Below are 25,834 nucleotides of genomic sequence, written 5' to 3'. Positions count from 1 at the left end.
ATATTCCGGAATGGTATAGGGTCTCCTGCTTGAATGGGGTTGAACGAGAACAGGGGTCCCCAACCCTTGGGCTGTGGCCCACTCGTGGGCCTTGAGCCTTTTGGAACTGGGCCGCAGAAGTGGAGGGCGAGTGTTTGCATGCATCCCCACTTTTATGAGCAGCGTGCGAACACGTGCAAGTGTGCTCCATTTGCGTAAGATGTGAACGTGTGTGCCTGCTCACGCAAATGGAGCTGTACGGTGAGAGCACTTGTGCACAGCATGCCTGGAACTATCCTATTTTCCCCCACCCCAGCCAGTCTGCAAAGTAAAAAAGATTGGGGAACTGTAGACTAGAAGAGCACCAAGGTCCCTTCCAATTCTGTTAAAGCATGGAAGTCCTGACTGTGGTTTGCTTAGTATAGCAAAGAAATTAGAAGGTGAGGTTTGTTTCTCTCCTAATAAGCCAGAATCATAAGCCAAGAATATAACCCTCACATATACTATACCATACCTTGTGTTTGATGACAAGAACAAGCTAGAGTTCTTTCATTGAGACGCAATACTAAAGAAAGCATAGATATATGCTGAAGGAAAAGCAAAGCTGAAATGATCAAGCAATTGGTATTAACAGGCCAGCTTTTCCACGAGTCAATATACTTGACAACTGTAAATTATAGTCATATGCACATTTAGTTTATATTTCTAAGAACCATTTTGGTTTAATAAAAAGAATATAACAACTCTAGACCTCATAACATTATATAACTCTACGAATCATAAAATTAATAATAGAGATGGACACACACAATTATCTTAAGGTCTAAAAGCCTGATGAAACAAGTTGGTTTTAAGGTCTACCTAAATTAGGAGAAGGTGAAAACCAATAATATCTTCTGGGGCAACATATTCTGGGGCTACCACTGAAAAGGCCAACTTCCTAGTTTATGTCCCCTTCAGTAGGCATTGGAAAGTCTGGGTTGCTGGTTACTTGCATTGTATTCATCAGAGCACTTAAATATAACAACATGGATTCATTTGGGCTTTGATAAACCACTATTGTTGAAGTCTTTTCAGATAAAGCAGGGGTCCCCAAACTCTTAAGCTCATTAACCCTTTCATGATGTTTTAGACTGTTCACTAAGCCCCGATCATTTATTACATGTATATGAGAATAATTCAATGAATACCAGTTTAACAGTACTACAAGTAACAACAATGACCTCTTGGACAGATCCATCAACCTTTGGGGGAAAATACTGACCACTTTGGTGAACCCTGACACAAAGCAGTCCCTCTATGAATGGGGCAAGGAAAAGACATTGCTTGTTTAATTTTTTTTAAAGCACATGAAAATTGTGTTTTTGGCACAGATCAGAAATGTCAAACAAGGGACCAATCTCATTTTAACCCATCACCCATCGCCACATGCAATAATTAGGTTGACCAACTGATGCACCGGTTTTGATATAGTAGATAAGATGCAGAGAACAGTGTTTCTCAACCCTGACAACTTTAAGATGTACAGTATGGACTTCAACTATCAGGAATTCCAGGACTTGAAGTCCACACATCTCAAAGTTGCCAACACTGGCATAGAGGGTAGAAAATTGTCACTGGCAGAATTTTCAAGCTGGTGACAAACACCTGGTGGCCACATGGATTGCCTGCAAGGAAAACAGGCAATGTGTTTTTCTAAAGAAAGCATACAGTAATGGAGCTTTCTATTTATTTATCCTCATGTTTGAAATTCTGTGGCTAAATCCCTAAAGCAATCAGCACACAAACTCCATACATGCAGCTTCAATTAACAATCATGAAATAGACTAATTAGTGAGCAGAAGATGCCAATTGGCAAACTAGCTTGGTAGGCTATTTGCTATTTGTTCTTTGGGCATGATTGGAGATTGGGTAAAAGAAAGAAATGACAAACGTGAATACAAACTGGCTGACCTGTTGTGTGAGTGAGCTCAGAAGTAAATAAAATACCCTCTTAATTATTCTAGCAAGAATTTAACATTTCTAAATTAGTTTTGCCGTAGAATCAATTATTTCAGAAGAGTCTTTTTTGCCTTAGGCAAATAATTTCAGTCCTTTGCAGTCCTGGAGAAATTGTGGTTACCATTTTGAAGAATAAAGCAAAAACAATTATCCCAGATTGGTGGCTGCATTCAGTCTACACACCATTGACATAAGTTGCTCCTACATTTATAGATTGTAATATTCCTATTTGCCTATTTTTCCATTATGAGGAACTGGTATGTTTTAAATATGGGCTATTAGATCTTCCTGCCATACTTTTAGCCCCAGAAATCAGGAAATTATTAACTTTCAAGGTTCAGGAAATTCACTTCCACATTTAGTTTTTCAGCTTACACTGGAACAAACTCAAGAAGTTTTAGGCATTCATTCTAGAATTCCTTGGCTGCCTAACCTTCTTACAAAACTGTCCAGAATCAGGAGGAAAAACTGAATTTGTGCAGAACAGCATAAAAATAAAGAAAAGTAAAATAAATTAGATGGAAAAATAAGATTTGTTTCTTCTTTTTTTTAATGCAATCTACAGGATCATTCGAAAAGCCAACAAAGATTCCTGGCCTTGATTTTAGAAGGGAGGAAGATGAACTAACATAGCAACAAGGCAACCATAAAACAAACTATAGCACAGAAAGGGGATAAATATTTCCACAAATCTTAAGATTTTTCGATCCAACCTTGCATTCATATGTGAAAAACACCTTATTTCAGCAATATGGTTATTGAGCAGCATTGACTAACTTACTTTCCTATGGAAGAATGGGATTACTTTTACACTTAGTGATAGTGATACTACCTTTATTCTGTAATTTGGAATATAGAAATAAAAAATAGAAGGGATGAGAGAAGGAAACATTTTTAACTGAATTAGTTTGAATTGTGAATGCTCCAACACTGGAAGTTTTTAAGAAGAGACTGGACAGCCATTTGTCTGAAATGGTATAGGGTTTCCTGCCTGAGCAGGGGACTGGACTAGATGACCTCCAAGGTCCCTTCCAACTTTACTATTATGAAAAATTATGAAAATTATGAATTACTTTGGGCGACTGGGGGTCTCCTGCTTCTTCCTTATTTTCCAAGATAATGTTCTCAAGTGAATGCATGTTCATCACAATAAAATATAAAATTATCTGCAGCCTTTCTTAAAATGTAACCTTATTGTGCTATATATGGACACAAAACATATGATTTAATGGAGAAACCATTCCTAGGTAACAAGTCTCTATTAGCTTGCTCACAGTATCACTGTTCAAATGACTTCAATGTTAGAATTGAAGGAAAAGAGAAAGAGATGGTTTCACAAAAAGTAAACCACTGTTTCCAACCAGTTTTGGGATTTCTGTTTTATCCAAAGCTTTTACAGGTTTGTGTTTTTTTTTAAAAAAAATTGCCCATCCCTCTTCACCTTTGTATTTTTCTTAGAAGTTAATTACACTCTTTGAGAAGCCCAATGCTGCTGATGTAAGTAAAGCTGGCAGATAATCAAAATCACTTTGTGAAATGGCAGAAACCAACCACTTCTTAAAGATGCATTAAGAACCTCTCCCGTAGTGATGCTAACTGAATGACCACAGCACAGAAAACTTTGTTGTGGCAGTTCCTCACAAGATGAGGCAAAAATGAAAGATAAAAAGATAAAAAAAGACTGCACATTAATTCCATGGAATTGTTTATGTATCATCTTCCCACATCAATAAGCATTGTGCAAACACAGCATAAACATGATTGGTTGTTTTTAAAAAACAGCAACAGAATCAACCCCAAATGAGTTTTACATGACCAAACTGGAGCTAGATGAATCTCTTGTATGTAGTAAGCAACATAAATAAGTGCAGGTAGTCCTTGACTTACAACACTTCATTTAGTGACTGTTCGAAGTTACAATGGCACTGAAAAAGGGACTTATGACTATTTTTCACACTTATGATCATTGCAGCATCCCCAGGATCATGTGATTTACATTTGGACCCTTGACAACTGGGTCATATTTATGACAGTTGCAGTTTCCCATGTCTCTCTGTGTGTCATGTGATCAGCTTTTGCGACATTCTGACAAGCAAAGTCAATGGGGAAGCCAGATTAACTTAACAGCCATGTTACTAATTTAACAACTGTAGTGAATTACTTAACAAATGTGACAAGAAAAATCGTAAAATGGGACAAATCTCACTTAACAAATTTTGTACTTAGCAATATTAATTCTGGGCTCAATTGTGGTCATAAGTCGAGGACTACCTGTACAGGCTAGGAGTGCCTTGTAAATTTCTCAAACTGGTGGGGAAAACCAGACAGACAGGAAAAAAAAATTGATTGTGTTTGTGTTTGTACAAAGATATTTTTCTAGTCACCTGTAGCAAAGAGAAATCATCTCTGGATGAAAAGGAAGCTTTCATGAAATAGAAGAAAACAGACTTTTGGATCTGCAACTCATCAATATGCAAGAAGTAATTAACTGACATGTGTAAACATGTAGGCTAATTTAAAAAAATAAAGTGAAGGTAAGTGACTGTGATACCAAGAACTAAAATATTCCAGATCCGTGGGGAACATTATTTCTTAAGCCTGGGATCACTATCCTATACAGGATGAAAACTCTTCAAGAAGATAGGCAGAAGACTGATATAATCAGGCACTGGATTAGTTCAAACAGCAACATAAATCATCATATAGTTTGCTTAGGAATTGCTCAGTGCATTGCATGTAGCTAGCCAATTATGACTTATCTAGTGAAACTCAAACCACAATATGGACAGATCTATTAATTCAGTTAATTAGAAAATATTGAGGAAGTTAAGAATATTTAGTTTATGACAAATATCAAGAATCAAAATTAAGAGTTTATCACCAAAGGGCAACTGGGTGCATTAATTCAGATTATACTTCTGTTCAAAGGAACTCAGGCATACTGTACACAATTTGCTTTGAATTCTACAATCATTTTATAAGGCAGGTTGAGCTGAAGAGTACTGTTCCAAACAGACTTTTATTGCTGAACTGGGACCCGAAGCAGGATCTTATCCATCTATGGCCAAAAACATCAAATATTTGGGTAACTGTGAAAAATGCAGTGCAAATAAGCCCTTATAATGTGAAATTTCATTTTCACATTTTAAATCTGTTTGAAATCTGTCTTTACCCCCAAGAATGTACTGGTCTTAGAAAAATGGGTGCCTCAGTTGAATCTGAAAAGATTGAGATAAGTTAAAACGTTTTCAGGTTCTGTTTATATCCTGCCTTTCCCTGGGGTAGTCAAGACAGATTAAATGGGGATTTCTTGTCATTCTACAACAGACATGTCAAACTCGCGAAGTCACGTGACGTCGTGTGACGTATCGGGACAGTTTTGCTGTTGCTGGCAATGGGGTGGGTGTGGCTTCCACATGACACATCCGGCCCACAGGCCGGCAGTTTGACACCCCTGTTCACAAGGAGCTAAGAAGCAGTGATCAGGCCTTGTGGCTTATTCAGTAAATGTTATCCTGGGATGTACAGCAATAAAGGAGGTGGTATTCCACCAAACTGCATTTCTATGTGATAAAATTGCATAAAAACCAGCTAACATTCCTCTAAAAATTGCTATAAGAGATACAACACTTTTCTTTGCAGTGTTTTAAAAAATAATTTTTGCTACTCACAAATAAAGAAGGTGTTAACTGAAATTTTCTTGACTTCTTTTTGGTTCATTTAAAACACTCTTTAAAAGACTTCAATACCCTGTGAAACAGCCCTGAGGTGTCCTATCAATGTAATAATTCGGAGGATAAAATGAAACCTTATTATGTATCTCATGTGGTGTTTAATTTATGAGAAGATAGAGTTGCAGTAAACACAGCTGACATCACTTGTGTGTGTGTGGGGGGGGAGGAAATAGGGCTAAGTGCCTGCATACCATCATCATCTAAAAGGCTTATGGAGACAAACATTACATCTGCATCAACTAAAACAGAATGTCTGGCAAAATTAACGCTTCTGCTTAGTTATTCCTAGTCATCATTTCCTTTTGTATCTCAGTACTGGAGCAGTTTAGATACTTTCTATTTTAGAATAATAAAAGAAAGAAATAGATCCCTATTAGAAATGGTTTACAGATAGACCTTGACTTACAACCATTTAGTGTTCAAAGTTACAATGGCACTGAAAAAAACACCTTATAACTGTTTTTCACACTTATGACCATTACAGCACCTGCATTGTCACATGATAAAAATTCAGAAGGTTAGCAACTGGTTCATATTTATGACTGTTGCAGTGTTCTGGGGTCATGTGATCACCTTTTGCGACCTTCGGACAAGCAAAGTCAATGGGGGAAACCAGATTCACTTAACAACTGTGTTACTAATTTAAGCACTGCAGTGATTCGCTTAACAACTGTGGAAGGAAAGGCCATAAAATGGGGAAAAATTCACAATAACTGTCTCACTTAACAACAGACATTTTGGGCTCAATTGTGATTGAAAGTCGAGAACTACCCATCCTGTATAAAATAATTTAGAATGGGCAAGGAAGTGATACATAAATATGCAATTTTATGTTAACAGTTATCTTTAATCTTTACCTTTCCTAAATTCAGCCACATAGAAATTAAATTAAATTTAGCAGAGATAAAGATTAACAATAAAAGTTAGATAAAACAGTAGTTTAGCAATACCGAGAGCTACAGGCTTGTGAGCCAGGTGGCCCATGTGATAAGCAGATACCAAAGGGAAAGCACTGAAAATTGATCTTATTTGGAGTCCCTTTGAATTTCAGGAGCAAAATTATTGTGAGTTTGTTTACAGTTGATTATTATTTACTAATGTAATTAAACTATCAGAATATTACAGTTCTTGTTACTTTCAGTGAATGTTTTAATGTTTACTGTTTACTGTGCAGGATGTTATATTTTTTACCACGGAGGATTTCATTTCATTATTTCATTGTTTATATTGTTTTGCTGCACCATGGCCATTTTTATATAAATTCAGATAACGGCAGTAACAATAACTTTGCAAACATAAAATGGTTTTTATGCAAACAACTTTTGCACTTGTTTTTCCCCCCCAGGTTTTTGTCTTTGAGCTCTGGTTGTTTTTAACCCGTGCATTTCCCATTATCCTAGGCCAGGGGTCAGCAACCTGAAACAGTGAAAGAGCCACTCGGAACCTGTTCCCTCACAAAAGGAAAAACTGGGAGCCGCAAAAAAATGTGTGCACATGCGCGTACATGCGCGCATGCGCAGAACAGGGTTTGACTGAAGAGTGGAGCCAAGGCGAGATATGCACCTACCCTGCATATTTGAATTGATTGGTTGAACTTTTTTAGTCCCACTTTTTTTTTGGACTGCACATGGCAGAGGACTGGGAGCCGCAGGAGACGGCTGAAAGAGCCGCATGTGGCTCTGGAGCCGCGGGTTGCAGACCTGTGTCCTAGGCAGAAAATCACTTCCTCCCTTGGAAACCTGCTACCTGGGTGGAGCTAGAAGACAAGGCTGGGCATTTTGTCATGCAGAATTTTGTCATGGCAGCAGAAAAGCAAACTGAAACAGAATAGGTTCTCTGCTTTGGGCATCTTCTCCCCCTAATTTGCTCTTTTGTTGGTGGAATTCAGCTTGGATGCAATGGAGTAAATTAGACTGACTTCTACCCCCCACCTCCCCATCAGGCTATAGACAAGATGCTGTCTGCATGTCCAAATAGGGCTAAAAAAGAAGTTAACTGGGCTAGAAGTAAATCCCGCTCATTGTTTCATGGACAAATGAATCAGGAGCAAAAGCTTCAGCCAAGTGGGGCAGCAATCCAAGGAAATAGGGAGGGGGGGATGAGAGAGAAGGGCAAAGGGTCTTCCAAACACAGGTCTACCAAGCATTGCCAAATTCACTTGGCAACTGCCCAGAGATCAGACAGTTTTGCTCAGGTCATGGCTTTGCCTCTGACACTCACCCATCATCTCGATTTCTGCCTTTAAGTCTGGCAATGTCATTAATCGGATAGGAGATGCTGGACGTCAACAGGGCGGGCCCCATGCCAAACCAGGAAAAGGCTTGTAGGTTGCCCAGGCAACCTAAACCAGATGGAGCAGCTGGGAAATGCAACAAAGGCCAAGCCAAGCCTGGCTGCCTTTTGTGAAAGATACTTCCCCTAAGAGCAGACCAAATTCTGACAGACAGCAGGGATGAGGCAGCCTCCCCCTTGGTGGGAGTCTGGGGTCTACAAATGTCAGAAAGAGTGTAATGGCCCGTCATGGCAGCCATTCAGTTTGGTACAAGATGAACATTGCTTTGCCTGCGAACGTACAGTTATCGACATGCTTGGACTTGACTTGCATTGGCAAGTCTGCAGGAGGAACTAAGACAGGGCACCTGCTTGCTCTGAGAGCCAGAAAGGTTAATAAGCAGTGGGTGAGAGCTACAATTCTGCACCCAGGCCAGAGTTACATCACTATCAAAGGAGTGGGGAAAGTGAAGCTCTTGAGTATCTCTCTCTGGAGGTGCTATTCTCCATTGCTCAAGATGGATCTTGACTTGTACATTCATTACAAAGTATGAGATTAAGCAAAGAGTTTTATGATTACTTTTGTGGTGTGATACACAGTGCTGATGTTCTGATTTCTTGAGTTTTTGAAGCACAACTGGAAATCAGAATGTTTTTATGCTTTCGTCATAAAGTTTTTTGGTGACTGAAGATGCGTGCCTTTTATTAAGCATCTGTTTTATAAATAGATGGGACAAGAAGAACTGAAGATCAATATAAGTTCAGAGTCTCATTACATTTTATACTTCTTTATGCTTTAGTGTAATTCTGATCTGGTCAGTATTGGTTTTGCAAAAAAATTAGCAAATGGTGCTGGATGGGATTGCTTACAGATTCTACACATACCAACCTTTAACCTCATCATTAAGTAAAGGTGGGATATAAGCAGTAACAAGAACCTTTCCTCAAATTTATGTCCCATCGTGATCGAGTCCATAAAATTAATACATGTGTATGTGTGTGTGTGTGTCTGCCTGTCTCTCTCTCTCTCTGTGTTTTAAGCAAAAGTGATAAGATCAGCGAACAGAAACCTTGACTTGCACAGATAAGGGACCATTCAGACAAATGGTCCCCTTTACCAAGGATAAAGAGTTATCTGTCTAGGAACTTCGGCTATATCCTCCCAGGTGATTTTTCAGCCAGGCTTGCTGTGCAATGTGAAAGAATGATCTCCATTTGCCCACCAACAGTGCTTCTGACTGAAGGTAGCAGTAGAACATTTCCCATTTGACCAGCCAACTCCAACAGGTGTTATTGCTAGCCAAGCAGAGATCAGTCCCATGTTTGGGCCAGCCCACTGACACCACAGTGAGCAGGAACCACTCTCTCGTTTTTCCCAGGCCAACTTTTCAGGGAAAACCATCACAGATCAAGCCAAGAATATTCTTCCACTTGGCTCAGGCTGCATTTTCACTGGGGCTGGCTAGAGAGAAGGAGTGAGTTCTGCTGGGCCAGCAGCAGTGTCCCATTAGTGGGTGGCCAAGATGAGCCAGGGAACTCCCAGAGAGAGCTACTGTTGGCCAAGAACAGATCATTCCCATACTTTGCCCAGCCAACTCACACCTGCCGTGCCTTTCTCCTTCTCCTTAGTCATGAGATGCTGTAGCTGCAGATGCTGCTGCTGTGATTGCTCCTCTCACTTGGTGTCACAATGGGAGGAAGGATGAAAGAAAAGGCACCTGAAAGGTTCTAGGGAAGCAGAGGCTGATAAGGAGTGGAGGGATCCCAAGTGGGCTCACTCCAGAACCTTTCCACAGTTGGCGTAGATAGATGCTCCCTAGAGGAGTCTGAGGCTTGGGTGACTGTAGCCATTTTCTCCCCTTATTTCCAGGGAAAGTTTGATGTAATAGGCTATGCCTGCTCTTTCTGAATTTCTAACCATACATGAACCATTAGGCTGTTTCCAAATTATTGTATGCAATGCAGTTTTGTGCTCTGATTGTAATTTCATAATTCCAATTGCAACCCTTTTTCTGATGTTCAGAAGTTTTAGAGTTATACCTGGTTGGGAGTCTTCTTGAGTTTGGTTAGATATGAAATGATTCTTCATCAAACGTAGCATACTTGGGAAGGTAGCGCAAGGATTTTTATGTATCAAGTGTATCACTTCTCTATTATAAGCAATTGAGTTTTCAGGAGAAAAAAGAGTCAATATGAGCTTATATGAGGGACGCGGTGGCTCAGTGGGTTAGGACGCTGAGCTTGTCGATCAGAAGGTCGGCAGTTTGGCGGGTCGAATCCCGAGTGCCGCGTAGCAGAGTGAGCGCCTGTTACTCGTCCCAGCTTCTGCCAACCTAGCAGTTCGAAAGCACGCAAAAATGCAAGTAGAAAAATAGGGACCACTACGGTGGGAAGGTAACAGCGTTCCGTGCGCCTTTGGCGTCTAGTCATGCCGGCCACATGACCACGGAGACGTCCTCGGACAAACGCTGGCTCTTCGGCTTTGAAACAGAGATGAGCACCGGCCCCTAGAGTCGGAAACGACTAGCACGCATGTGCGGGGGAACCTTTACCTTTACCTATGAGCTTATATATGAGACCACTCTTGGACTCCATAATAACTAATGCTACCCTTATCATCCTCATTCAGAGGCATAACAGCCCACCAACAAATATGCCATAGAAAAAGGCATGCGAGTCGCAACTTCCCTGAAGAATGTCTCCTCCCTAGTACAGTTTTTGGCAGCCACAGGACTCTGGGAGGATTAAAGGGCAGTAAAAGTATGGTTGATAGGAGTCATCCAGGACCATCATGCTACCTGCATACCTAAAGATGCCCACTTGTGTTTCAGGGAAACCAGCAAACTATAAAGTTATATAAACAAAGATAGGATAAAAAAGAAAATATTGTAATGTGCAATGTTCCTACTCGAGCATTCAAGCATTCCATTCAATCTTCCACCCTAGTTTTGTCTCCCTCTTTCCCTCACACACACTGTCTAGTTAATTATTCAATATTAACATCTTCAGTTCTCATTTGGCTGTTTTGGAAGAATTACAAGTCTCCCAGTTAAAGTTTTTATCTTATCTGTTTAAAGCTCAGGGTTTCCTAAAACATGCTAATACAGGATCTCTGTGTTATACAATACACAAGAGAATTCGGCAGGAGATGAAATGCTGATAACTGTGATAATAAGGTGAAACTTTATTCCTATTTTCATTCTTTATTTTCATTCCTGTTTTCTTACTGTTCTTTTTTTCTGAAGGGTTATAAAATTCCTGCTCAGCGTGTTAGGCTGCCAGCTCCTATATTAAGTATTTTGATTTAATTAGAAATTCAGCTTAACCTTAGTAACAATTAAAACTTCAGCTTAATCTTAATAATATTTGTAAATAGTCACTCTATCTATGCATCCTTATTGTGTTCCCTTATTAAGTGACAAAGCTATCAAGTCTTGGTTCGAAAATACAGGCAGTCTTTTTTTTAGTGACTAAAACTGAGATTGGCAACTTGGTCATTAAACAAAGCAGTTGCCAAGTGATCTCAAGGACTGCGCTTATAATCTTACTTCAGTTACATTTTCGTCACCATCATAACTATGAATCATTGTTAAACAAGGCAGTCGATAAATGAGGGCCACCTCTAGATACATTTGAATGTTGCTGGGGAGGGGAATTCATAATTCAAACCTCTCAAACATACTTTCACTCTATAATCAAGCTTCTTTCCTGAAGTGGCTAGCATTTTTTTATTACTTGTGAGAAGTGCTTTCAATTGAATTCAAATGCAGAGGAAGTTTTTTCTCTAAGGCTATCTTTGCTTTCATTTTTTCTTGTTTTAAAAATCTGAATATGCTTAACACAAAGTCCAAATTAACTAGAACTATTTAAAAAAGAAGTCCAGCAGAAATTTTAAATGTTCTCTCCAGTGGAAATATTAAATCCCTATATCAAAGGGAAACATATCCTAATATTATCGAATTTTCAATGTTACCAAAGTTAGTTTGTTTAACTAAGAGTGTCTGTCAAAGAGGTCTGCAATGTTCAAATCCTCTCTTCTGTCTGAGTCAAGGCAATTAAATAAATTCCTATATAAGCAAAATAAACCTGCCTGCCTGCCAGAGAGGCTAAGGAATCACAGAATGCTAGTGGGTATAATAATGCTGCCAAGATATATTTTGCTCCTTTTTAATAGTGGGTTGATTTCTGTTATTCAGTAAGTAGGAGTTTCCAAGCCATTTAACTAATGTTGAAATGCAACATTCAACTGGAGCCTTACACCAATTAAAGAGAAAAGAAAATATAGGTATTGCATGATAATGCCAACAACTTGCTTAAAATAATGAAGTTAGCCTTCACTGAACCAAAACAAGAAAAAGGAAGGGAGAGGGGAAAAAGCCATTCCAAAGAGGATGAGAACAGGTAGTTAATTTGGAGATGGACTGGCACGATCTCAAAATTTGGTACGGATAGCATAGCAGCATTTGCAAAACTCCTAGATTTTTCTTTAATAGAATGGTTTTAAATACATTGAATGTATTATCTCTTTCTGGCACAGAGACTGCCGCATTTTTTTTGTTATTAGGCTTATTCCTGCTATCTGAAAAGGTTGCTAAACTGCTCTTGACACTTACTATGACTGGTTTCACCTGTCATATCAAACCATTGTTTCCATTGTGTATATAATTGTGGTTCCTTGAACAGAACACAATTGGTTAGTTTCCTATGACACAAAGCTCTAAACCAGTGATGGTGAATCTTTTAGATTTGGTGTGTCAAAAATCTGGAAAATGCCCACCTTGATTCTGCTGGTGTGTCATCCCCTCCCCCAAACAAAAGAGAAACAGTTTATTTTTAATTTATTTTAATTTATTTTTTAATTTATTTTTTAAAAAATAGAGTCCAATCCTGTGTGATTCTCAAGTTCTGCCATATACAGCTTAGAAAGAGGCGGTATTTTCTTTCTGCTCAGGCCCCCTGCAGCCCACCCTAGGCTGCTCTAGATCACAGGAGGCCTTTGTTCCTGAGGTGGCTTCAAAAAATCCTCTTCTTCTGCTTCTGCTGCCTTTGAAAAGCAGGTGAAAGCACACCCCGTTTTTGTGCGATTTTCGGAGGTTGCAGAAGAGCACACCCCATTTTCATGTGGCTTTCGCCGCCTCCAAAAATTGTGCAAGAACAATGCATGCTTTCAATAATAATTCTTCCTTGGTAAACACTAGCATGTTACCCAAAATGTTATAGCATGCCACCTTTGACACGTGTGTCATAGGTTCACCATCACTGTCCTAAATCATGATTCAGAAGTCACACTGGCTGAATTCATACAATAAGCTAAGCTAACCTTACCGTACCTCGGCTTGCTGTATGAATCCAGTCTAACTGGTTCAGCAGTTTCAAACATCAGCCAAAAGCCACCAGTGTGAAGTCATGTCTGATGATTATCTTCCATTGAAGTCTCTACCAAAAAGGTGATTTCTTTGGTTCTGATTTGGTTAGTTGTGTGAATCTTTTCACTGTGAGTTATACAGTGATTTTTCCCCTATTTTTATATATTGATGCAGCCAATTATGTCCTAGAGAACAAATCACATTTTAAAGGATTGCAATCTAACTCAATGTGCAAATCCAGGCAGGAACATGCAACAGCTATATTTTTTATAGGAAAATGCATGCCTTCTGTTTTGTTTTCTGGGAAATACAGAGTATTATTACTTATCAACCAAATACTGATGCATGTTTTCCTAACCTGAATTACAACACAGTAGATCACAAAGTTTGCTATGTTTGTCACAATCTTTTGCCCAATATTAAGAAAAAACTAACTCAGTTCTTGCAAACATCTGATAAATTTTCATTTCTTTGAATGAGTTGAGGCACTCTTGATGGACATCACTACCTTTTCCCTAACATTTTAAGACCATTCCTCCCAGCCATGGACGATTTTTGAGTTCTTGAACCCCAGCAACTTAATTCAGTACAATCCCGTCACTCACCACAAGCTCACTAAACATAACATCCAGCTCCTCCACCGGAGGCATGGGTAATGCGGGCTCCATGGTTTGCAGGGCAAAATTGCTGTCATTCCGCAGCCGATACGTGATTTCTGGGTGATCATTACTTCGGAAGCAGCAGAAGATAAAGGAAATCCCTCGCCCACTCCTTTTTCTCGGAGCCATGGTGCAACCCTTACTATCTTTCTTTCTAGACACTAAATCCTAAATGGGAACAAAAAAAGAGGGAGAGAGAGAGAGAGAGATTGAGAACAGATGGTAATATTAAAGTTTTGATTGGTAACTATGCAGCAGAGCGTATGAGCTCATTTAGTTTTATAAACTCATCAAGACTCGATATTCCTCTGACCTTAACACTAATAGTCTCTTCAAGCCTTTGTTCTTGAACAAGCAGTTTTTATATCACATTGTTTTTATTACTCTTCTGACCTCCATGCTTACAGGTAACCTTCATTATTTCACATGTGTTTCTTGAAAACAAATGCTATTGAATTATACTTACTGCTATAATTGGAGCATGACTTTTTTTGCTTTTTACACAGGGTTCTTGAGACAAAGAGCACGCAAGAGTTTATATAAAGAAAATAGCCAACTTAAGTCTCCTGGATATGCCCCCCAAGCCCTCACAAAATGAAACTTGACTTTTTGAAAAGCTAGATTTTTCCATTATTCTTAATTTTCTTTTTAGATTATGAACAGAGAAAGAAATAGCAGGGTATATACTGAGTTGGTACTAATCATCAGCAAACAATTGAAAGACTTCAGAGTCAAAGCAAACTTGTGCTACTGGAAAGTCACCTGTAAACCCTTATTCATCATTTTTGCTTTTTTAATCATTCACCTTTAAAAAAAATTCCCTGCACCTTTTTTGAAGGAACAAAGCATGTATACTTTCAGAGTTGAGAGGAATTCAAAAGTCCTATTGTCATCCTGCCCCCAAACTGAGTCTCTCCAGCTGTGAGACTATAGCTCCCATCATCCCTTGCTAGCAGGCTATATTCTATAGAGAATGAGGATAGGACGAGCTATACTCATTCTACACTTGCACATGCTATACCGGTAATCCTCTACTGATGACCACAATTGAGACCAGAATTTCTGTTGTTAAGGAAGGTGGTTGTTAAGTGAGTCACACCCAATTCTACAACTTTTTTTTTTGCCCTGGTTGTTAAGCAAATCACCCCATCATTAAGCAAATCCAGCTTCTCCCATTGACTTTGCTCGTCAGAAGATGGCTGAGAAGCTGACCAATGGTGATCACATGGCCCCGGGATGATACAACTATTGTAAATACATGCCATTTGCCAAGCACCTGAATTTTTAATCACATGACCATGGGGATGCTGGGTCACTTTTTTCAGTGCCATTGTAACTTCAGTGCTAAAAAATGGTTTTAAGTCAAAGGCAACCTATACTTGATCTTAGGCAAAAGCTGAGAAGCAATAGAAGGTGTGCATATGCAGATTTCTTGGTTAGGAAAGGGTAGCTTCTATTCCAGGTTTTTCATTATTTGCCTCCTCATCTGTCTCTCTTCTGCTGATGTTTGGTCTGTATAGCTGATTCATGAAAACCACAAAGCACACATACTCTCAGGCATATTCAGTGTCAGTTTACAGGATGTATGATAACATAAACTGAGAGCTGCAAGACAGACAAAAAAACATTGCATATACTTCACATGTACCAGCTTCAAAATGTAGTGATTCAAATAACTTAAAAATAGTTTGGGCAAAATCATGGACAGCATGATTATCAACAATTAACCATGATGACTATATAAACCATGCCTCTGAGTACCCGCAATTAAAGTCTGGAGCTACAGAATTATTTTTTTTTTTGGGGGGGGGGGGAAATCCTGAACCTATCCAGCATGGATTCTTTTTATTTTCTTTAACTGAGAAGTTCTGAATTGTTCATCTCTCTGTTTACTATTTCTTGTGCTGTCTAATAGCAAGCAAGGTTAATGTTAACTAATTGAGTAAAGGAAACATCAGCAAGAAAACAACCAAGCTCAGAGAGCTCCAGGGACCCAAAATAGCAAACTATTGCATTAAATTTTACAGAAAAACCATTCCATTTATCCCCCTGCAACAATTCAGCCAGAATTAGTTCAGATTATATTGAGATGTAAAGGGACGCGGTGGCTCAGTGAGTTAGGACGCTGAGCTTGTCGATCAGAAGGTCGGCAGTTTGGCGGGTCGAATCCCGAGTGCCGTGTAGCAGAGTGAGCGCCTGTTACTCGTCCCAGCTTCTGCCCACCTAGCAGTTCGAAAGCACGTAAAAATGCAAGTAGAAAAATAGGGACCACTACGGTGGGAAGGTAACAGCGTTCCGTGCGCCTTTGGCGTCTAGTCATGCCGGCCACATGACCACGGAGATGTCCTTGGACAAACGCTGGCTCTTCGGCTTTGAAACGGAGATGAGCACCGGCCCCTAGAGTCGGAAACGACTAGCACGCATGTGCGGGGGAACCTTTACCTTTACCTTTATATTGAGATGTGGTACAAAGAGTTGACTCTGTAAACCAGGGATGAACATATCTGAAGAACATATTTGTGCCTATTGAATGAAAGCAGTCACCCAACTGCTTTTTCCTACATATTTGTTATATACACACATAGAGGTAATCCTTGACTTACAACAGTTCATTTAGTGACCATTCAAAGTTACAACGCCACTGAAAAAAGTGACTTGACCATTTTTCACAGTTAACCTTTGCAGCATCCCCATGGTCATGTGATCAAAATTCAGATACTTGGGAACTGGTTCATACTTATGACCACTACTGTGTCCCAAAGTCATGTGACCATGTTATGCTGCCTTCTGACAAGCAAAGTCAATGAGGGAAACAAGATTCGCTTATCAACCAGGTTACTAACTTATCAACTGCAGTGACTCACTTAACAACTGTGGCAGGAAAGGTCGTAAAATGGGGCAAAACTCACTTAACAAATGTCTCAATTAACAACATAAATTTTGGACTCAATTGTAGTCAGCCATAAACATTCAGTTTATGAATGTTAAGATCTTTTGTAGAATGGAGTCAATATGCCCAAACAGCCACTTACCTTCATCTATTAGACTATTGGATCTTTTATGAAATACCTTCCACTTATCTAGTGCCTGCTTTGATATCATTCTGGCATTTCCCCGCCCCCCCCCACAAGCAAAACTCTGTGATTTAAGCCATTTTTTCCCCTCCTGATCTTATGCTCTATTTGTAACCTTTCTTTACTCTTAAACAGCTCCAAATAGTTTTTCTTTTTGTTATCAATACTTTACTATAGGAATATCTGTAAATAGTATAAATGATTTAAGCATTCATTCTGTTGAATATTCAGGTATGGGAAATCTGCTATGATTTAAAACTGAAAAAAAGTGGAGGAAGAAGAGAGTATGAATCCCAAATGCAGCAGGCATTAAGAAAAAAAAAAGCACAGAATTTGATCATATGCCAAAAATACTTAGTTTAACACATTGCTTCTGAATTTTGCTGGCGCTCTATGGAACATATTGAGAGCATTAAATTAACCCAAGTATATCTTGAAAGAACTTTTTTCTCCATTTAATATCCAGTCAAGATACAAATTCACACCCAGTTCCCAGTCTGGTTATGGACCATGTCCATTGCTGGAAGCAGCTGCTGTGTTCACCCATTAGAGTTGCAGACAAAATCAAAACTCTCCACAGACAAGAGGACATTTTGATTAGCTGCAAATTATGGTCACATAATTCATGATCCGTTTTTCAGTGTTAGGAAAGCAACATGGAAAATAACATGAAATAAATCAGCTTCTTTGGGGGAGGATAAGTTGGAGATGCCATTATAAGTGCACGGGAGCCCACAATCTCCCTTTCAGACTCAGAACTGAATGTTCTGTCCAATATTTTCTTCTCCTACACACGTCTACATGAATCTCACATCAAACGTATGTCATATTTTAGAGGTATACCGATAGCATATTCCCTAATGTAAGACCTCAGACAATCCCATAGTTCCTGGGTCCCTCTAGTTGAAACAGACAAAGGAAAGGATAGCATTGTCTGTTATAGAGAAGAACTATACTCAGAGGTCTAGCCTGTGTTGCATATGCTGAAGTCTCTAACTCGGTCAGTGACAGGTAATGGGCAAGACTTTTGCTTGTACAAGACCAAGAATGTTGCTACCAGAGTAGACAACACTGGATTAGATAGACAAAGGGTCTGTTCTGATTTAGTAAGGCGGCTTGCTGTGTTAGCATTTAACATTTATCTGTGTGTTTGTCAGTTGATTTTTAAAAAGCTCAAGGAAAACAAATGCATCGTTTTGGAAGTCTTCCTGCCCTCTTGTGTGTGAGAGATGGATAAAATATGGGTCTGAAAAGGATTATAATGCTGTGGCTTCTGATGAAAAAGAGCTGAAAAGAAATTCCTAGCAACCTGAACAAGCAAGCATCAAAAATGTTTCCAACTTTATGAAACACGGTGAGCTAGCAAGGACAATCCATTCTTTTTGCCAACAGCTACCTCAGGATGCTCCATGCCCTCGATGGATAGGTGCTTGCAAGGTGCTTGCCTAGCTCCAGCTGTATTTGGCAGTGATTTAATTTCAACCCTCAACAGAGACCGAAAAAGACGCATTGTAGACTCTTCAGAAATTCCGCAAAGCATTGCACAAAAAAACTTGCATCCAATACTAGTTTGATCAGCCGCAAAATGCAGTCCACCAGCTCATAAAACCAACTGCACAGGTTGGACAGATATTTATCTGAAAAATTCTAGACAAAAGAAAACATCTCAAATTTGGGAAGCGTATAAACTAGAGATAGTCAACTTAATTGGACCTGACTTCTGGATCAAGTGACTTCACCCCTAGCTAACCTCTCCAAGCATTGTAGGACATGTAATCAAGTGATAAATGAAGTGTGTCTACCCATGGGATAGATTAATCCCTGTGATGTTTGAGAGCATATGCCATGTCTGCTGATTCATATGTCCACAGGCGAAGTAATTAAATTTGTGCTATACATTGGGTTTAAATATGACACATATGCATGAAATCAAATCACAGATTTGGAAGATGTGAATTAGGCCATTAAGTCTTAGACCCCGCTCAATGCAAGAATCCAAATCAAAGTGCCCCAGGTGGTAGTTGTGAGTCTATGCTTGAATAAATCCAATTAAGGGAAGCCCTCCACTTCTCTGGTCAAATGGGTCTCTCAGTCTGATACAGTATTTCTTCTCTTTGATCTTCTTCTGTCTCACAGCATTCAAATGGAATCTGCCTTCCTGTGACTTATATTCATTATTCTGGTCCTTATGTGAGAAAGCAGCTCCTGATCTTCTATGCGGCATGCTTTTCATCACTTAGAAAGCGCTACCATATGTGGTACTCCTCTTGTGCGTGTGTGCTTTCTATTATGTTTTAAGCTCTTTTTCTTCATCTTTGTATTATTATTATTACTTTCTTCTAATCTCCCCAGAGACTATGGATTGGGGTATGCTACAAAAACCATACAACAAGTGTTAATATTATAATCATTCTTTTTGTCTTTCCTCTGAAAGTGTTGTAGTTTATGTTCTAGAACAGGGGTCTTCAAACTTGCTGGCTGAGGAAATCTGGGAATTGAAGTCCACAAGTCATAAAAGGGCCAAGTTTGAAGATCCCTGTTCTAGAACCTGTTCTAGCTTCTCTGATTCTGGCCAACAGTGGAACTAATAGAAACTATATTGCATTTGGAAACAAACACTAAACTATTAATACAAACAATTCATTTACCTTTTTTTGTAATTGCTTCAGAGTGCTGATTCATATTCATTTTGTAAGATTTGACTGAACTCTATTTTTCAAAATACAACATCAAACCCACATCTTGTACCTTTATATCTCTGATTTCTATTTCTGAGTACTTTCCTTTTGTCTTTGTTAAATTTTCTGCCATTGTTTTCAATGAATCAAGATTGTTTTAGGCAGTTTTACCTGTTTCAGTTTATATGTAAATTTTATCAACTTTCTTGCCATCTCTTTAATGAAGCTACTCCACTGAATACTTCATTGTAATTTGATGATCTTTTCAAGCCAGTTATATATCTACATAATTGTCTTCCCATAAAGCCTACCCTTAAAAGGTAGGCTTTGTTAAATCAGAACTCCATCGAATAGTTCATCAAAAATGCTTTGCTGAAGTTAAACTAGACTACACACACACACACACAGACACACACACAGACACACACACACACACAGAGAGAGAGAGAGAGAGAGAGAGAGAGAGAAACCCCACAATCTATGACATTTTTCTATTTAAAATGAGGTAAGACAGTCTGATGATGTCTTTGATTCCTTTGTGAATTTGGATAATCATCACATTCTTTTCCATGATGGCAGTTTTCTAATCTGTTCTAGAACCTATATTAAATTTCTCTGCTTTCACAAAAAAACAGCACCATGTTTTGGTCAAATCATCACCAAGTTCCTTGAGTATATCAGGATGTAAATACCGGTAATCTGATCTTAGACATTTAAATTCACTCAGACGAAATAGATATTACATGCTTATATCAATTTCCACTTCAGTCCACTGCATTTTGCTCTTCACAACTGCTTCATTAAATATATACACACTTTTGGGAAAAGACTGAGATGAATATTCATAGCTATCAATTTCTTGTTCAAGTTAGTACTTTACCTATAACAAATAATAAGTTAGGTCTAATACCCTTTTAACTCATTTTTTTAAGTTTGTGGTTTTGATACCAGAACAGTATTATGAAAAAAGTGGTATTTGCTCATATTCAAATATATTCATTGCAGCCTGGTTTCTTTCAATTCTTTCAAGTTGTACACAGGGAAGTATGTGAAACAGTTTAGCTGAGTTGGACCAAAGAGTCTATTTCTAATAGAAGTAAAATGGTTATATGTGAGAATCCTGGAGCAAAAGAACACTATGATGACTGAAAGACATGAATAGAATAGTATTTGTCTGTTCTTATCTTCAGGACCAGATACAGTAGTATCTCAATATCATTGTTAATTGGTTCCAGGAGGCACAATGAATACAAAAAACAATGAGAACTAAACCAATTATTCCCATAAGGAATAATGTAGTGAGTCACAAGGTAGCTGACACTGACAAGGTCTACCTGTGCGTTGAGTACCAAACAAACAATGAGTACTAGGACAAAATTTTCACATCAGAATGCATTGAGTACCAAATTCAATGAGTTTCAAAGCAGTTGAGTACCAAAGTACCACAGAATATGGTATTCAATGAGATATTATCCCTTAAAAGCAATTTAGGGAAAATTGTCATGGAGTACATTCATGGCATCAATGAAATTCAAATCAAGAAATCGTCTTGACCACACCATATGTTGAATATTCAAGAAAAAATATATTTATTGTGCAGGTTCCTTTTTTTTAGGAGTTAACTGTCTAACTGCAGGTCTTGTAAGAGGAGAACAAGCTTTTGAGAAACAATACGCAAGGAAATAATTGATCATTTTTATTGTTGTCAATTTATTAGCTGCCCAATTTTAATGGTATTTTTAAAAATGTGTTTGTTATACAATTAACAATATAAATGTTCTTTTGTGTAAAATTACACTCAATTCATTACGCATTGATTTTTATTTTAATATTTTCAATATCTTGGTTTCCTCTGATGGTACTGCTTAAAATATCCACATGCATAGAGATTAGAATTTATGGGAGGTGTAATAGAGTACGGCTTGAAAGGTGACAGCTTCTGTATAACAGGCTAGACTGGAGCCAACAAAATAGGCACAGATATATTCAGGAATGTCTGATAAGTGATTATACTGCAAAAAAGCAAAGAAGTCATTGTGAAAGAATTTCTCCAGCTGTTGTGTGTTAAAAAGTAAGTCCTATATACTGTGCACTGAACCTAGCATTTAATTTTTCCTGCTTGTGTAAAGGTTGGTTTTCAGACTCAGCAGGAATCATGTCCATTACCTAAACCAGGGGTAGGCAACCTTGGCTCTTTTATGACTCGTGGACTTCAACTCCCAGAATTCCTGAGCCAGCCATGCTGAGGGGAAAGGGATAGGTTTCCAAGCTGAGCCATGCTGGCTCAGGAATTCTGGGAGTTGAAGTCCATGAGTCATAAAAGAGCCAAGGTTGCCTAACCCTGAATGGGCACCTGTAGGTTACCCTTATATCTGCTACCTTGCAATTATAGCGCAAAACTGTGAGCAAAAGACCGTCCTGCCCTCATGTACCCATATGTATGATCTAAAGTTCACTTGATAGGATTTTGTAATGCTCCTAGCTGAGATGTCCTTGAGATTTGTGCTTGGGAAAAGGCGGTAATTTTGGGACAAGCAGCTGCAAATGGCTTGACACCCAGACTACGTAATGGGCAGGGTAGTTCTCTTTCAATCTGTCTCTTTGGGTAACAGCCAGATATTCTTATAGATCAGGGGTCTTCAAACTTGGCCCTTTTATGACTTGTGGACTTCAGCTCCCATGGGGAAAGGCTGCAATGGTCATATGAAAACCGGCCATATAGTAAGTCACTGTTTTCAGTGCTGTTGTAACTTTGGTCGCTAAATGAACGGTTAAGTTGAGGACTACTTGTAGTTCACCTATTTCCGAAATTCCAAGCTGCTCTTGATTTCCTTGGTAGTGGTGAAGGTGCTAGGATGATTAAGATTAAACTCCATGGGCTGTTAGAATGAGAAAATATAGGGTTACATTTTATTTATAGAGAAATAAGCTTTTCACTCCCTCTCAGATGATTCATGTTTCTTATGGAAAATATGGCTGATCACTCATTCTTCATGATAACCTTGTCCATTTGGATTTATTAAAGCATTGCTCCTTTCTACCCACTGATATTTTTTTTAATTACGCTGAACTTTATTTTTGCTCTACCTAAATGCCAGGCAATGAATGGGGGGGCACTTGGATTCACATTATGTTTTGGGGATGCTCAAGTAGTCGCACAGAAGAGGGTGCAAAGGCCCCTGTTTTTAGAGCAAAAAGACTTAACTGGTTATTGCTAAATGTGTGTCTTCAGTGTTGAACTACCTATTCAAAAGGTGTTCCCAATGTAGCAGCTAGACAGACCCAAGTCAGATGCTGCACTACAATAATAAAAAAAAACAACAACCCAGGACTGTTAGCTTGTTTGCTCAATTCAAAGTGCTGGCTTTAAAGTAACCTTCACTAAATCAGATACCCTCTAGGTATGAGGAGTTCCAGCTAGGGAATTCTTGAACACGTATGGCCAATGGTAAGAATTTTAAGAGTTGGTCTACAAGGCTTAGAAAGGTTATTTTTATGTGTAAATGAGTTTTTTGTTTGGCCTTTGCTTTTGTCAGGTGAGGCTCTGGTTTTTATTGCATTGTTTCATGAAGGTTTCCCTCTCTGATACCCTCTAGGTATGATGTTTAAGGGCAAAATGTTATTAAGGAGATCTAAATAGAATGAACAATTGATAGAATTAAAAAAATTGTTTCAGTGTTTAGGTTTTACATTCTCCATAATAACTAAAGTCTAAGAGCTTTTCTAATAGAAATCCCAAGTAGAACATCATCAGACACATTCAGTGGAAAGTGTGATGAACAAATGAGCCTTTGTGATTTTCTTAAAAACTGTAATTTTGGGGAATCCTGGAACCACCATGCCAACTGGTTTTAAAAAGCAGCAAGTTGGAAAATGCTGTTTTATTTATTGGATTCTGAATTTAATCAGTATTGGCATCTTGTCACTATAAATCACTATCTAGAAATGAAACATGGGAAACTCTTAGACTTTAGAACACATCAAAGTCACATTTAGGAAGTCCTTGATCATTCTGGAGGTCAAACAAAATAGATTCTTTCTCAGACTTTAATAGGGATAGATCTAACAGAATTTGAAAACTAAATTAATGAAGCCTAATTTAATTCCTGAAACAATTCAGAACCTGCAGGGTGGAATATAGCTCAGATTTGCCCAACCATGTCTGCATTTCATTACTTCCACCAAAGGAAAACCTACTGTAAAGTGAAGCAATTAGTTACATTGTCATACAGTATTCATATGAAGTTTCTTCTAATGTTTAATTGAAATATGCTTTCTGTATTTTATGACCACTCTCTCTAATCCGGACCTGAATTTCTGATACAGCATTCCCATGTATAATGTGAATTCAGTATAGGAAATAAGAATAGTTTCCAAAATAACACCAGTGTTAGTCTCTTAGACATATGTACAACCTATTTAAAGCCCTTAAAGAACATCATTTTTTTTTTCATATAGATGGACATGACTGAAGGGAAGAAAAGAAAAAAATCTTGCCTACTGACAGCTTCATTCAGTGACTGTTCAAAGTTACAATAGTGCTGAAAAAATAACTGTACAACTAATGGCCATATTTGTGACCTTTACAACATCCCTCAGTCATGTGTTTGCCATTTGTCAGTATGTGTTGTCCTGTACCTGTGACTTGCGTTTTTTTCCCCAACTCACGGAGTGGAAAGACTGGAGAGGAAAGGATTACAAGAGAGTAAGCAGGCACATAATGGGGATTACCCATCAAAAGGAATACAGTAGCACTGGCAGCAAATAACTTGGTGTATTCCCCATCAAATATTTTTTCTTATTTTGTAATCTCTTCTTCTCCAATGAATGTAAATACTTCATACAATGTAAATTTCCTTCTTCCTAATCATCCCAGCACTGAGCTAAGAATTCGAAAGAGCAGGGAGTGGAGAAAAGGAAAACACAATTGTAGCACCATGATTTCTCAGTTAGCAACTAGATAGATAACCTTTATTGTCATTTTGTACTGTGGGCACATTGGCACACATTAAAAATGAATTTTTGTTGCTAGCTCTCAAAAGTGTGCACATGCATAACACACATTTAAACATGCTACATACAACATATGTATACACCTACACTCTTACATATCAATAACATAAATATTAATCACTGTCCATTTTGAATACATAGCAGAAAGAGGAAGCTTTAGAGTTCACAAGAGTAATACTCTATGGAACCAAACTGTGACTGAATCTGGACGTTCTGCTATGCTACTTCATTTAATAACAGAGCTGCTAGTCATAACTGTGATCACTAAACAAGGATTACTATTTTTTTTGTTTTGTAAAACTGATTCAAAATGTAAATTTATAGAGCAGCTACAGCAGAATATTTTGCTTGCAAAATAATCATTTTAGGTATTCCTCCCTTAAGGAGCGTTCATTCATTGTTCAAAATTATGACAGCAATGCCCCAAAATATGACCATTGCAGAGTCCCCACAGTCACAGGGGGAGGTGTGTTGGTGGTAGTTTTAAATTGTATTTTTTTATAGCTGTATGCCACCTGGAGTTATTGTGTGAGAGTTAGATGACCATATAAATTAAAAATTGTAATCTGGGCACTTGGCAACCTGTTCACACTTACAATGGGTTGCCAAGTGCCCTGTGATAATATGATCTTGATTTGCAATCTTTCCTGTTGGGTTCTGGGGAAGCAAAGGCTGTTGGAGAAGTCAACACAGAAAGTCATAAGCCACTGCCACCTGTGAAGAGGACTCCCTCTGGTTTGGTGGCAGGCGGGGGCAGGTGCTGGCCTGAAATCCAAGCAGGATTCTGGCATAGAGTGTTCGCCGCCTGGAGTGTTTGTAGTCTGCTCCCAGAAACAAGAGGAAAATTATGAGCTTGTCGATCAGAAGGTTGGCAGTTTGGCGGGTCAAATCCTGAGTGCCGCGTAACAGAGTGAGCGCCTGTTACTCGTCCCAGCTTCTGCCAACCTAGCAGTTCGAAAGCACGTAAAAATGCAAGTAGAAAAATAGGGACCACTACGGTGGGAAGGTAACAGCGTTCCATGCGCCTTTGGCGTCTAGTCATGCCGGCCACATGACCAC

At 38.7% G+C, this 25,834-nt stretch overlaps 1 protein-coding gene across 1 annotated transcript in view; it reads right to left on the bottom strand.

The window, feature by feature from the left end:
* DAAM1 (dishevelled associated activator of morphogenesis 1) overlaps positions 1–25,834 on the bottom strand; it is a 170,795-nt gene that overhangs the window by 89,272 nt on the left and 55,689 nt on the right. The window contains exon 2 of the mRNA XM_081342790.1: positions 13,957–14,178. Coding sequence (XP_081198916.1) covers positions 13,957–14,139 — 183 coding nt within the window. The 5' untranslated portion in view covers positions 14,140–14,178. The remainder of the gene's footprint in view (positions 1–13,956; positions 14,179–25,834) is intronic.

Source organism: Vipera berus (genome assembly GCF_964194415.1).
Source record: "Vipera berus genome assembly, chromosome: 1".
NCBI lineage: Eukaryota > Metazoa > Chordata > Lepidosauria > Squamata > Viperidae > Vipera > Vipera berus.
This window is presented reverse-complemented; position numbering and strand designations above follow the sequence as displayed.